Here is a 14,912-nt window from a genome sequence, read left to right on the forward strand (position 1 = left end):
TACATACATTGCAAAACTGCACCTCTCTCTCACACCACTTCATCCATAATACTGCTAAACACTGTTTCCAATAACTGCTCCTCGGTGGTCCTCACACACACGTCATGTAAATATGTTCTACGTGGGAGTAAACCAAGACCATAAACATTCAACCAAACACCCTACACGGTGTATGTATCATGCTACCCATGCAGGCAAGCACTTCAGCGCATTACATGGGGCAGTAAGCGCTACATAAATATTACAGTACAATCCATGTGCATTCGCATTGCACATAACAGACCGACCTCTGGCCTACGTGTGTGCATATAGCAAGCACACACTGAGAAGAACAGCGCGTGCACGTGCACCTGCACTGAATGCTGCTAAATGAACGATTTCCATTTTGAAGAATCCAATAACCCTTAACATTCTGTGGTGATTGAGCTCTAGATGCAATAAAGCGAGGGCTGCTGTCCCAGCTACCTCGAGCCCCAGGTATCCAGGCCACCTATGAGGGAGGGAGCAGAAGAGGGCCTTAGCTAGCAAAGGACAGGGGCAATAAATCACCCACCGAACCTCGGGTATAAAAGGGCTAGAGAGAGAAGGCGAACACAGCAAGGCTGAGGAGACCCACTGGCAGAGAACGGGCATAGAGACAGAGCGAGAGAGGAGAAGGGAAGAGAGAAGGGCAGACACTCAGCGTCCTACTGTCCGGCACTCCAGAGTCGTCATGGTCTCCCAGAAAGTGATGGCTGCCCTGTTAGCAGCCTACGTGGTCGTCATGCTGGCCGAGCAGGCCCAGGGCTTCCTCCCAATCTTCAGCCCCAGCGATGCTAGGAGAATGCAGGTTAGCACAGCGCTTCCAGGCCCAGCGCTGACCAGAAAAAGCGGGCGGCCTGCTACCCGCCTAGGACAGGTCTGCAAACAATGGGTTTAGGGTCTGTGCACAGAGAGTGTGTTAACAGCGGGGGCCGGGAGTTTATGTAGCAAGTATCGCGTTGTTAGTTATCATGTATATTGTACACCACTTGTTGACGAGTTACTCTCCTATGGGCGGCATTATAAAGAGAGATAGAGGGAGTGTTTGAGTGGTTGGGGAAAATATAATGAGGAGGGGAGGTGAGTTGCCTCTGCAAGGGTACCTGTGAGGCCTCTGCTAGAGTTCCGATAATGGGTTTACATTTTATTATAAAACAATTACTTATTTAGAGCTATGGGCGCCATAAGTTAACAGATGTTATAATTACTCAATGTTATGGCAGTCAGTTTAGTGGCCTCAGAAGGATGGATGAGCGAATCAGCCTATCTAGATTCCTACTCGTGATCTGCAGATCATAGTTCCACTCTCTGAGCCATGATCCGGCTGGTACCACATGAGGCCTGGAGACGATCCTATTCGAAACAGCTGACATATACTCACGGTAAGGTAATGGAGAGAGTGTCGGGGTGAACTTGGCCTCTTATGACGAAGAGGGCGCACATTTCACTCTGTGCGATCTGGAGGTGCCGTGAAGGGCCATTAAAGCCCCCCTCCCCAGAATATAAATGGAGTGGAAGTGGGCAGCATGCAACCCCCGCGGTGTGAACCTCGCATAGAAGGTAATCGGACAAAGCGAATAATCCGGGTTTTTCTCTTCAAAGACAGGGTGGTAAATTCATGGCAGCCACTTTTCATTAGGACCAGTAGTAGGGCAGTCAGTAGCAGAACTCAACAACGACTGGGGCAGGATAAGATGAGTGATATCAGGCTTGTAAGTTCGAGCTAAGGTGTCCCTAAAGACAAGGCGCTGACAGACTGCATGGGCTCTAAATTTCTGTTCATCCATCTGTGAGGGGGCTGCATCTTCTCAAGGTGGTGTCTGTTTGCACCGTAGTGTACAACAGCCAAAAATAAGCATAAAATGTGTTCTCCAAAGGATCTTCATGTCTTCTATCTCCAGTAGAAGAATTAACCCACTGGGGCCGACAACTGTTTGTATACCTCGATTAGCAGGGAGTTCTCTACTCCTCTGGGTGTGATGCTCTCAACCCCACACTCAGTACAAGAGCTAACAAATGCCTGTGAAGATCTTAGTTCCTGCACCTAGCAAGCAATGCTGTCTTTCCGCCTGCTTGTAAACTAATGACCTATATTTCTGATTAGTCTGTAATTCACAAAAGAGTTCAGGAATAGGCCAGTGACAGTCAATTCTTTTGCGAATTCCATGTACAATCATTCCGAAACATTTTTGCACGTAAAATATATATTTTGAACATTTAGCACACATAACAGCAGAGCAGCAGTGCCATTGCCTTTTAAATCATAGTTCTGAATTTTCCACAGAAGCAGCTTTTCTCCATGGAGAAAGACCTTTCCTGTATCCTCACCTATTCTGAGGGTGTTCTCTTCCCATCCGCTACTTTAATTTACTCCTGCCCATGACAGGAGTGACCATATGCAAGGTGAGAATGGGTTATGGAAAAGCATGCAACAAGCTATCTTGTTTGCTTATGTACTCACTTTCCAAGGCTTTCCTACCTTGGAAAGTCCTCTCCACATCTCTTGAGAACATTTACTCACCTATGAAGTAGGGTCTCTATATCTCTTTTTATGCGCAAATCCACATTTTGAGAACACTAAATGTGCATTTAATCAGGTAAATCAAGCCTTTTGCATAACAAACTGAACTAGCCGTGCAAATAGCTTTGTGAACTAGCCCTATGCGCTTAGCAAGAAAGGCTCTTTTTCTTCAGATGTGATGCCCACTTTCACTTCTCAGGCTGAACAAGGAAGGCCGTCTTCTCCTGATTGTAATGTTCATCCATTCTCTTCCCAGTAAGGAATGCTAGCTACATACCTCAAGGTTTGGTCCTTATCAGTTGTGTATGTGCCCTGTAAGGACCACTCTCTTTTCCCGTATGGACAGTTACATCTCTTGTCCCCAAAAAGGAAATTTATCTTTCTGTGGGATGGTCGTAGGTCATGTTTACTTATTATTATATATGTGGTTATTTTCAGTTTCATATAGCACAAATCAGACCCGGATGGGCACTAAAGCGCTTTACAATAGTAAGGTGTTGCATGCAAGGGAATGCAATTGAGGTGTTGGTTGGTTGTCAGTGGGCATTTACCAAAGTTTGGGCTATTGAGTGTTCCTGACGATTTTTCGGAGTATGGTTATAGTCTTGAAAAGAGGTAAAGATTTCTTCAATCAAGGTAGCATAAACTGCTTGGCGAGGTGAAGGCAGACTTCTTTCTTGAAAATCGTTTGCGGTGGGAGTAGTTTGTTCCTGTGGCAAGTGGGGTGGAGTTCCATATCTTAGGGGCACTTCCTGGGAAGGTTTGGCATATTGTGCAGGGTTTTCTGAATAAAGGGGTTTCCAGACCTAAAGAGTTGGTGCTTATGAGTAGACATGATTCGCCTGGTTTTGTGGTACAGGTAAATTTGGGTTCCATGCTGAATGGCTTTGTGGATTCTAGCTTGAAGAAGTTTCTGGTTTTGACTGGAAGACAACTGAGTTTGTCCAGTATGGGAGTATTGCAGTCATGTCTGTTGGATTCTGATACCAGTTGTATCAGGACCCATGTGACCAGCAAAGGGAACTTTTTTGATCAAGTGAATGTCTAACGTGTAAGTAAGGGGCACTATATTCATCTGAGTATTATGATCATATTAAGCATATTCTCTTTGTTTACATATGATGGTCCTGACAAAGCTGTGTCTGTCTCTGCACAATGAATCTTTACAGGCGAAGGAAAAAAACAGGGCTATGAAGAAGTCACTGCGATCTGAAGATGGGGAACTTGCAGATATCAGCAGCTATGACAATTTGGAGGAAGATGAAATTATCAAGGTAAATGAGATCTACCGGCCACCTTCCAACTCACTCTAAACATGCCAAACCCAAGGCTTCCCCATGTACCATGATATGAATTGCTGCATGTGTCAGTTTATAACACTTAGGGGCTCATTTACAAGCCCCTTGCTGTACTGTAGAGTCATTTTTTTAACAGCCCAAAAGAGTCCCCTACCCCGCGCTGTATTTAGAAACTGGCCCAATGTCACCATTACACCAGTTTGTAAACCCTTGTGCCACATTACACCTGCACCAGGTATAATATATGCAAGGGAGGCATCACCCCGCTGGGAGGCCGAAAAAAATGGTGCAGTGAAATCAAAGAGATTTAATTGTGCCATTCTAGTGTCATTTTTTGAACTGACACTAGGCTCTTTTCAGTGGGCCACCCGAGCTCTGCTGGTCTAGCTTCAAAAAATTTGACGCTAGTCCAGCAAAGTGCGACAACAGCATCAAACATTTTGACACAGTTGTGCTAACGAGTGCCACGGTGCACTGTATTATAAATACAGTGCTACCAAGGTGTCCTTAGGGGGCACAGGGCTACGCCAGGAAACTGCCACATCAGAGCCAATGTGCCAGTTCCTAAAGGCCCTCAGTGTCTCACTTTAGGGAGCAGTTCTGATTTCACCAAGATCTCAAGCTACCCCAGCCTCTGTCTTCTTATTGGTTCAATTTATCACATGTGTTAAACAATACTTGAATATGAATTTGAACCGTGCAACCATTTAATGTGTTTGGGGGTGACATCCTTCTTCAGCAGCACAGGTGCATTTGGGATCTTCAATGAGCAGACTCAAGTAGCTACTCACATATCAATAAAATATTTGTGAACACTGCTGGAAATCTGTTCTGCACCACCAAATGCCTAGGAGGCTGTACACCATGGGAGTGCTACGGCTTTTGGAAATTCTTCTTAGTCAGCTAAAAATGGTTTATATTTCTTTTAGGATGTTGAACTATATAGAAGCATGGGAAAATTATACCATCTGCAATAAAACACCTACTGAAACTGATAGATGTAGTTGAGCCTCAATAATGGTTGTGCAATCCTCATCTGGACAGAATAACTATTCTGAGGTCAAAAGGAAGTGAAGTCGTTTTTAAGGTTGCTGCAGGGACAACTTCCTGGGGTACAGGGAGATGGGCTCATTGGAAAGAAGTGTCCATGCTTAATACCGTACCACACACACCTGTGTATAAACACACCCCATCAAAGATCTTCTTGCTACACACCAGTGTTGGTGGATTCTCTTTTGAAAAATGCCTCATGTCAGCCTCTTGCACATACTGTATAAACATATGAACTCCAGAACAACCTCAAAAGTGGAATTTTACTCGCATCTAATTTGTGAGAAGAGATGATGGGTAAAGGAAATAAAAGAATCAGACTAGTTCCATGCAGATGTCACTGCACATGTTATAGCTAGAAATATTTGCTTGGTGCATACATTAGTCAATGGGCAATTGAGTCACCCAGAGAGTAGCCACTCAGCCTTCAGGTGGAGCATGTATCATCTCCTAGAAGAACCTGCTGGCGTCAAGACAAGGCATTGAGAGCCTGGGTTTCTCCTATAAAGAGAAAATGTTGTCGATCTTCAGTAATAACAATAATAAGCTCGGTCTCAGATCTCACTATTGCACCAACATGACGGTGGTCCATGTCTCACTTCTTTCTCCCTTCAACACATCATCAGCAGCAGTAGAACAGCGCAGCACCAAAGTATTAAGCATTTCATTCCATAGCCAAAAGTGTCTCTAAATGTGCAAGAGTAGCATCTGTGTTAAAAGTGTGGACCATCATGGCAGTTTGCCACAGATGTTGCCTCTTTTCCACAGATGTTGCACTGAGATCCCTGAGAGGGCGACTTACTGGCATTTACATGGGTTTCTTAAAAATCAGGGCTCTGGTATATTATACATTTCACAATATTAGCTTAGCACACTCAACAATATACTCAATTTCCAATGTTTGTGACTGGAAAAAATGTGACCCCATTAAACTCACAAGCAAATGTGTGCAGTATGAGGAGAGTTGGCAGGGCAAATGGTGCACACAAGATCCTGAAGATCTCAAGTAGGGACTAGTACTTCACCAGGTAAGAGGTAAAACTAGCTGTGCAACTGGAGAAATCCCAAACCTGCACTGTTAATGCAGAGACTTGTCAGAGCATGGCTGGGATACAGTGTCTTGATAGGAAGCATGGGGCCATTCTATGCTTTTGACACTCCCTGGCAAACAAGGTTTCTGTCCAGTATCCAAATATATAGCCATACTTTATGGCAAATACACCTGTGATTACTTTGGTATCTCGCTGTGGAAAGCAAGTTGTCACTTGCTCACCAAATCAGAAGACTAGCTGCATTCCATGAGTTCAATATACTGTCTGTCAAATGTCCTCAGACATTTAGAACAGGCACTATGCTTTGTGTGTAGCAGAGTGAGGGTGAAGTGGAAGGTTAATGATTCTGGCTGGAGACCCTGTACACGTTCGTATTTTCAACCCTTATTATTTCCTGTGTTATCTGTTGATGTTGAACTTGAGGAGGACTCGTGCATGTTGGCCAAGATTTGGTTGTCTTGTTCATGACCGGCATGATGAAGCACTTAAGGATCCTATGAGAACAATCAATACCTAGGACCAGAATACTTTATCATTTGAGTGTCCACCACTGGAAGCTGATTTGAGATCACACAACTGTTCTTCAAAGCCATACGTTTGGGCCCTGTGTGTATTTTCTAAAGATACCTAAAATCAGAGCAGAAATTCATAAGAAGATGAGAAATGTTATTTGTGCAGTCAGATTCCCATGTTAGGAATTTAAAGTCTTCTTACTGTCAGATGGTAAGTCTTCACACACCCTTGTGGAGAGTGGAACCCCTTGATTTTACATTTCAACATGGGTGTACATTCATTAAAATGTCAGGGGTAGGAGAAGTAAAATCATACATCCTTTGACCTCCATGGCACCACAGGAAGTTACATCAAATTACCTTTGACTGAGAACATTTGCAGGGAGTTATGTCACATGGCCTAAACCATGATGACATTGCAATGGTGAAGTCCCACAATAACTGCATGATAACATAATAACACAACCCAGAAAAATGTCTGTTTGAGATACCATCTCTTTTTGATTGATTTGGGTGGTCACATGATTTACCAGGGGTACATCATTTATTTCTCTTTGTATTACATAAATAATTAGGAGTCTGTTTGAGCTGAGGATATAGATCTACAAAGTACACAGCAGCACTGGGAACCTAAATTAATTACAGTGGTTCCCTTATTTCATACTTCAACATTAAATGTATTGATAAATCCTAGAGATACGGGAAATGAGAGTTTGAAAGAGCATCAGAAATATAGGGATTTAAAAAGCAATAGTAATCAGCTCCACCTATAGTAATTGTTATGAACCATATCCTGAATATGAAAATGGCACTGGTTTGAATAATTTCTTATTGTTAATACATTTTGGCTCTGATTATAAGTGGATTATAAGTGGATCAGGTACCCCTGTGAAGACACGTTTGCACAAGGATCAGAATTCTGAATTGTGCTAATTACTGGGTGCAATAATCTCTTCAAATGTCAGCAGGTCAAATCTGCTGGCATTTAGCAGGGGAGGGATTAGTACAGTATTGACCATAAAGTGCAAGTTTTTGTGCAGTAAGAATCAAAATCCTTATTTTACTACCCGAAATCATCAAATAGATGCAATTTATTTCACCCCAAAATGTCCCAACCCAAGGGAGTTATATTTTATCAATCGCAATAAATTTCATTTTACCTCGACAGAATTTGTAATCAGGGCCTTAGATGTATGTGCATTTAGAAGGCATTATCACTTCTGCGAAGCACAGAGGCAAAGATTTCATTCAAAGGTGTCATTATTCATGTTTTCACAATAAGCAACACTGGTAACACCTTGTTTAAAATTTTCAGTTTTTATTTCATTATTTTATTTAATCAGAATAGTGCATTTCACACTGCGGAATTCATTTAATTTACGGAATTGAAGGGTTATGTCACCGTCCCACCTATTTTGCTACCTCCGATGTGAGTGAGGGGACTCAACGGCAGTGCCAGGGTTTGCAAGGAGCAATCGTCCATGCTTTTCACTTTAATTCATTTTCTCTAGTACTGTTGTGTTCCTTTTACAACCTTACATATAGAGTCAGAGAAAGACCCTGGCGGTGACACCTGTTCATAGAAATTACTGAACAAAACACTAAATTAAGAAAATGAATCAATTGGAACAAAGTAATAATGATTCAACCAAATGATAAAAGGTGCCCTTCATGCCACCTTCCTACTGTATGTACGGAGGAACGGTAGATTGCACCATTATGTGTGTATATTGTAATTCTGTTTTTCTGTGCTGCACCCCAAGCTTTACCAATGTCCTTCATGCAGTCCCTTCTTATTTGAAGGCTGCCGCTTGAACCCTGTTTACTTTTTCTGCACCTCCCACAGCTGAAGGCTCCAGTGGAATTTGGGATGAGGCTCAGTGCCAGGCAGATGGAGAAATACCGGGTGGCTCTGGAAGGTCTGCTGCAGGGCATGCTGCCGGAACCCCGGAACGGTAAGGATGTGACTTTGTGACCAGGGGGTTCCAACAACAGACTCATTACCAGGAGTGAGAAGTGCTACTTTCCTTGTCATTTGCAGCTTGACATAAAGTCATGGCATGTGTTCTTGGTGGCATAGATTTGCTGGCAAGGTGCTGAGGGGTGTGTTTTTCGTTTGGCGGCATCGTATTGACAACAGGAGACGAAAGATAGGTGCTTGCTGGCATACTGCTAATAAATTGGAGAAAAAGGATGGGTTTTACGTCGCACACTGTTGATGAAGGTGTTTATGGTTTGTTCATTGGGGACACAGTGTTCAGTCAAACCACAAACCGAATGTATTTGGGGGAGGGGAGGGTACTAACTATCTATTTCAGACAGTTGCTTCTGCGGACCAGATGGAGCAGATAGATGGACAGGGCTCACACTAGCATCAGTGCCTTAAGCCTCATATCCTACAATATGCTTCTGCCCTTGCATAATTCTGGCAACTCGTTCACATGTCTAGATGGGCATGTGGAGGGAGGGAGAGATGCGGGCTACTGGAGGCTCCCCATCTATCTGTTTTCCTACGATATACAGGGAGTGCAGAATTATTAGGCAAATGAGTATTTTGACCACATCATCCTCTTTATGCATGTTGTCTTACTCCAAGCTGTATAGGCTCGAAAGCCTACTACCAATTAAGCATATTAGGTGATGTGCATCTCTGTAATGAGAAGGGGTGTGGTCTAATGACATGTGTATAACTTCACACGCAATCTATCGTCACTTAAAACCTTCTGTGTTTTTTTACTATAAGCAGTTTAGTTCTATTCACACTTTTTATCTTGTGCCTCGAGATACCGCTTTTCTCTTGCTAAATGCGGTTTCGTCACCACATGTTTTCTATGGTACATCTAGATTTTATGTGGTCAGTTTTCAAAATCGGCACAAAACACATGAAAACAAGCAGTAGAGGACGTTATCTGAATCACTCTTGATTTATTTCACTCTTCCCTCTTTCTGCTTTTATACACCTTTAACTACTTGGTTAATTCAATTACTAATAAACGCTTTTACATTTTGTCTTATGTACGAATCTGTAAATCAGGGTCCTTCAGTGGTCACAAAACAAAGACTAGTTAGTGGTTGGAAGCGTTCTGTAAATTCTGCAGTACCATCCACATACACTTTAAGTTAGGGTGTGACAAAACACTTGAAATGACAATAGAATGGTAGGAATTGCTAGAGCAGGGATCTCCATAAAGTTATCGGTTTACAAGTAGGATTTTACCATTCATCTGGAGAGAATTTGCTGCTGTATTACTCTGGGCCAATGGATCTTTGTCATTAGTTGAGATTATACCGTAGCTGCACATCAAGTTAAATTGTTATCACAATGTCAATTGCATTTACAGTCAATGATGAGACCTGGTGTGAGGTTAAACTTTTATTATTAAAATCTTTTTATTATTTCAATCATTAGTGTTTGGTCAGTGATCAAAAGTAAGCAATCAATATATTGCATAAAGCGCATTCCATAAAAGAAAGAATCCCTATTCTAAGAAGAATGATGATAGTTAAATGGTGTCAGTCTCAGTTGCCCATAAGGAGTTCTGTTTAGACAGACATGAAAAAGCGTAAAGCTTAGCATCAAAACTCAGCTGAAATTCAATAAGAAATCAAAGCAGAACCTCCCATAAAGAGAGGTTCAAGAAAATCATTAGTGTCTCAGCATGAGCAGCATAGATTAAGGAAATGGCTGTGGTCATATGGCAAGTGGTAAGTGGAATGAGGTAACCTACTCTAGAAGCACGCGCTATTATAAACATAATAATCTAAGCTATTGTAACATGTTGCTTCTTCTTTCTTCAGTCAGCCAATCAGCTTTCCGATGCCCAAAATGGGAACAAGATCACTCTGTCTTCTCACCAGGAATACAACAGTCCACAGACACCAATGTCGATTGAAACATTTTGATCAAATTCATAGTTTATTCTCAAAAGCTTTCACAACACTCATTTGCCTTTAGAAAACTGCATCTTCATGTTTAAGCTTCTATATTACCCCACTAAAAGACAAGTTTCTTATTTATTAGTTAAAGATGTTCTTTGAGTACGTAGAAATATTTACTGAGTTCGACAAAAAAAAATTATGCAACTATTATTCATTATAAAAAATATGTCTATGGGAAGGTCAGAAAAAATAACATTTCACATTCTTAAGCCAGGTCAGCTTGTCAGTAATTGCTGCTTCAACTACTCAAGCCTAATATGTGTAAATATGGTTGCTTTCTACAAGTTTTTCATTTAAAAGCACTAATTTTCTTTAAAACTTACGTGTTAATTCTGCACATTATTGCATTATTTTTGTCAACATTTAAAACGTGTTTGCAGAATTGAACGGTATATCTTTATGTACAAGTGGTGATAAGTAATTGGTAGTGGTCAGGCAAGCGGTTGTAGGTGGAGGTCTTTTTAGTGCTGTGGTGTTACACAGTGGGTAGGTCCTGGAGGTTGATGAAGGATTGTTGGGACATCATTAAGTGGTGTAAGTGGAGATTCAGGCTGGTAGTGCTGCAAGCCCAAGAAGGTAACAGTAGTAAGTGGAATGTAATTTCACAGGTGATGCAAGTGTGGAAGTGGTAGCGATTTGACAACAGACTGGTGATAGGTGGAGGCACTTGTAGTTTAGGAGTACTGCAGGATTCAGAAGTGTTAAATTGAGAAGTCAATACATGTCGGTGAAGGGTGTGCATTGTTAGGGACCCTGCAATATTGGGTGTGGGTAGGCTTTTAAGGCACTGGTGACAAGTGGAAGACTGTATAGTGTTAGAGATTCTGCAAGGTGGGATATTTTAGGGGTCGTGCATGGATCTGTGGTATGTAGAGGCTGCATGGGGTGGAATGCCCTAGCATTGGAGAAAGGTATATAGTGATAGACAGATGTCTAGTGCTACAGGTGGAGTGTGGGGGGGTGGCGTAAGCAATCCAGAAAGAAATAGTGGTAGTCAGAGGGCTGGGTAGCATTAGGGGCTGCAGGGGGAAGTGAAACAGCTGATAAAATGCATGGCGGCTTATAGAGCAAATGCATGGCGGCTTATAGAGCAAAGGCGTCTTGCCAGATCATATAAATAATATTATGATAGTTGGTTGGGCCATATAAAAATCTTACATTAATATGTTTAAAGAAACTACTGCCAAAAGCATTCAGAGGTAAGCAGCAAATAGTCGGAAGAATGGAACTCTTCTTGCGAGATAGCATTATAATCTTAATAAAAATAATAACAATATAAGAAATAATAATACCAGTATCAATACAATTTAATATTATTTTTGTTAATAAGAATTTTACTTCTACTTTTCTTCATTTAAAGCAGTATTTCACTGAAATCTCAAGGTACTGTCAAAACTGTAAAATTGTAAGTCAAAAATAACTTTTGTGAATGATTGAAATTATAGAATTCTTTGTTTGGGTAGCTTAGGGTTCATGGGCTAGATTTGGCGTTGATTACTATTATTTTCATGCATAATATAGAGTTCAGGATAAGACTTACCCAGCCATATCTGTCAGAAGTTCTATCTTCCTGCCCACAATAGGAGCTATAAATGTACAGGGGCAGACATGGCTGCTTATTCCTCCAGTCAAACTGAACGTAGAACATTTAGCATTGCATCTTGGAGTGCAGTAAGGATCAGTAGAGGATACAGAGGATGGTATGTTAGGGCGTGTCTGCTATTACAAACACTTGGCCTTACCTGTGTAGAATGAGAGGGAATGAGAAGGAAAACCTCAACAAGCAACAGTGCTGTAATCAAACACTGCAAATTGAAGAATCTGAAGCAGTTAAATGAGGATTCTCAACAGACACGAAATGAACAAATCTTTTGGGGAACCAAGATCCTTTCTGGTTAAAAGTTCCCATAAAATATTCCTTGGATCCCTGCAAAACAACCTAGGGCTCTGGTAAAAGAGTTAAGTTAGCACGCATTGATGTGCATCTAATTTCAGTTTTCTCTTCATTTCAGTGGACTGATGCTCAAACACCAAGAAGAAGACGTCCAAGCAGCTTCCCCCTTTCTTTCCTAATCCTGATGCATATCTAAACTTGAGGACACTGCAGAAAACCGGGAAATAAATTTTCTGATGCAACGTGTTGATATTATGTGATCTAATAAAGTAATTCAGAAAGGAGTGGAGGGTAATCTTGATTTACAGTTGTGCTCTTCACTCTAGTGCGAGGGAAACGATGAGTCAAATGAGGTCTATGTGAACCACCGCTGCACATTTTGAGATATTATTTATGTATTCATTCATTGTTTTGGAGTTTTTAAAAGTTACATGTACTTCCTCTCTACTTTGACTCCGATCAAATTCTTAAACATTAGGTGGGCTTGAGAACATAAATAATTCTAACAGTCTCTTAAATTGAAACAATAGTTACAAAGTCTGATCAACTGTACGTGGGCATTCCAGTGCGCAGTCACTGAAAACATGGTCTTGGACATCTAGGAAGGCAGCTCTGCAAGTTAGTTTGTCGTGCAACTCTTCATTCATTCCACAATTAAGAACAAGCACCTGTGTAAGAGGCTTAAAATATTGAATTTGACTTGTGCTTAAATGGGGAAAAAGCAGAAGGGTTTGACAGCTTACCATAATGCTAAATTTACTTTCTCTATTAAACAAGCCTTGACAAAGTCAATTGGAACCACCATTAAGAAGTTTCGGCGTTGTCAATGTTTTTAGCCATGCTGTACAATATCCCAGAAGCTGTGCAGCATTGCTAAATAAATTGACACAGCCACTTTTTTCAAAAATAATTTATTTGAAGAGCGGGTGAGGATGGCAGATGGAGGACATAGTTGGAGGGAGCAATGCATTGGGGAAGAGAAGCAACAGAGAGGAAGTTGGCCAGGGAAGTAGCTCAGAGGGTGGTCAGGACAGAAGCAACACGAAGGGTGGGCTGGGTAGGAGAAGAAACGGGTGATAGGGATTGAGGGAGCAGGTGGGGGAAGCCATCTGGAGGGTTGGGTACGGAAGAAACATAGAGGTCGGAGTGGGAACACAAATCAATGAGTGTAAGGGCAATGGAGAGCAGACAGGGAAGAGGCCCATATACAAAAAAGCAATGGGCAAAGAATACAAGAGCGCATGCAAAATGAAGGAGGCGTGGAGAAGCACACAGGTGAGAGAGAGCAATACAGAGGGCAGGGGGAGAGAAGCACATAAGGGAGACATGTTGGAAACACATGCACTTTTGTAGAGTGCTGAACCAAAAAGAAAAAAAGTGAGGTTTGAACAGTATACAGTGAAAGCAAGGAAGCCAGCCAAGCAAAACAAATGGTAAAGAGGCTTTGCTCCACAAGAGGGGCAAACACAAGATTGACAAGATGGGACGCGAATATGTAGCCGGTCGATCAGTTTGGCAGGAAAGCCAACCAATGGTAAGCAATGATGCAGAGATATGTGGTGGCTGGGTGATAGATGACACACACAAAGCACAGTAAAAACCGTCTAGTCAAAAACATATCTCATAAAGTCCCAGCATTACAGCAGGTGCTTTAGGAGAGAGGGTTATCTACACAAACACCTTGCATTTAGACAAAGTCCAAGATTCCCAAGATATCTCCAAGCAATGCAACGTAGAGGAAATCAAACACAGTTGTATTGCATCTTCTTATGAGTTTTGTTCACACTCAAGTCAATCCCTGTTTCTAAAACTCTAGCCAGTACTTGTGTCGTCATATTTCAAGTTTTCACAGCTTCGTCAGGGCAAGAGTAAATACATAAAATCAAAATATAATAATTATTGATGAAGTATTTTTTCCGCTGTCAGTAAATTATAACCCATTGCCAGTGTTGCAATCCATTGCAGTCCAAACAATCAAGAAAAACTGCATGGAAAGGAGCAGGGGAATTTACAATTGCTGAGGAACCCAAAATTCTAAGAGTGCACAATTTGTCTCAGTATATGCTAGCAGAATTGTATTTTGCAAGGTACAGTGAATCAATCATCATAGTCAACAAGTTGGTCTCCTTATTTGCTGTAAAGCGAAGAGATTCCCATTATTCTTGGATCACTTACCAACATATAATTGTATGAGACTTATGCATGTACCAAAATTAAATTGAGTGTCCGTGAAGACCATTAACCAAAAGCATACTTTCTGTCCGTATGGTGAAATAAACCTTGACCAACCTCAAACTAAAGCACACTCACCAGTTTGGACATAATACGTCATTCAGTGATATATCATATTATCGGCATAGAATAAGTTCTTTCAAGAATCGAAAATGACCAGAGATGTACGTGCACATGTTTTATGATAAGGAGGTACTTTCAGTGCCACATTAGGGCTATCAAATTTACCATTCACATAAAATTAAGGTACGTTTTCTGCCATCATCGATAATTGAGATAAAATGCAAAAGAAGTTCTAAAAAAAAGTGCGAAAAGTCATTATGCAGGCCCACCGTAACTGTTGTCAGGTAATCCAGGCTAGCTTTCCCACTAAATATAAGAACTATACATGGA

General features: G+C 41.5%; 1 protein-coding gene across 1 annotated transcript; it reads left to right on the top strand.

The window, feature by feature from the left end:
• The first annotated feature begins 611 nt into the window (after window positions 1-611).
• Window positions 612-12,510, top strand: LOC138301997 (promotilin-like). The gene is made up of 4 exons (XM_069242425.1): window positions 612-829; window positions 3,712-3,816; window positions 8,301-8,409; window positions 12,406-12,510. Exons 1-4 carry the CDS (start codon window positions 713-715, stop codon window positions 12,411-12,413), a joined length of 339 nt encoding a protein of 112 aa, XP_069098526.1. The 5' UTR covers window positions 612-712; the 3' UTR covers window positions 12,414-12,510.
• The last annotated feature ends 2,402 nt before the right edge of the window (window positions 12,511-14,912 follow it).

Source organism: Pleurodeles waltl, chromosome 6 (genome assembly GCF_031143425.1).
Source record: "Pleurodeles waltl isolate 20211129_DDA chromosome 6, aPleWal1.hap1.20221129, whole genome shotgun sequence".
In the NCBI taxonomy this organism is placed as follows: domain Eukaryota; kingdom Metazoa; phylum Chordata; class Amphibia; order Caudata; family Salamandridae; genus Pleurodeles; species Pleurodeles waltl.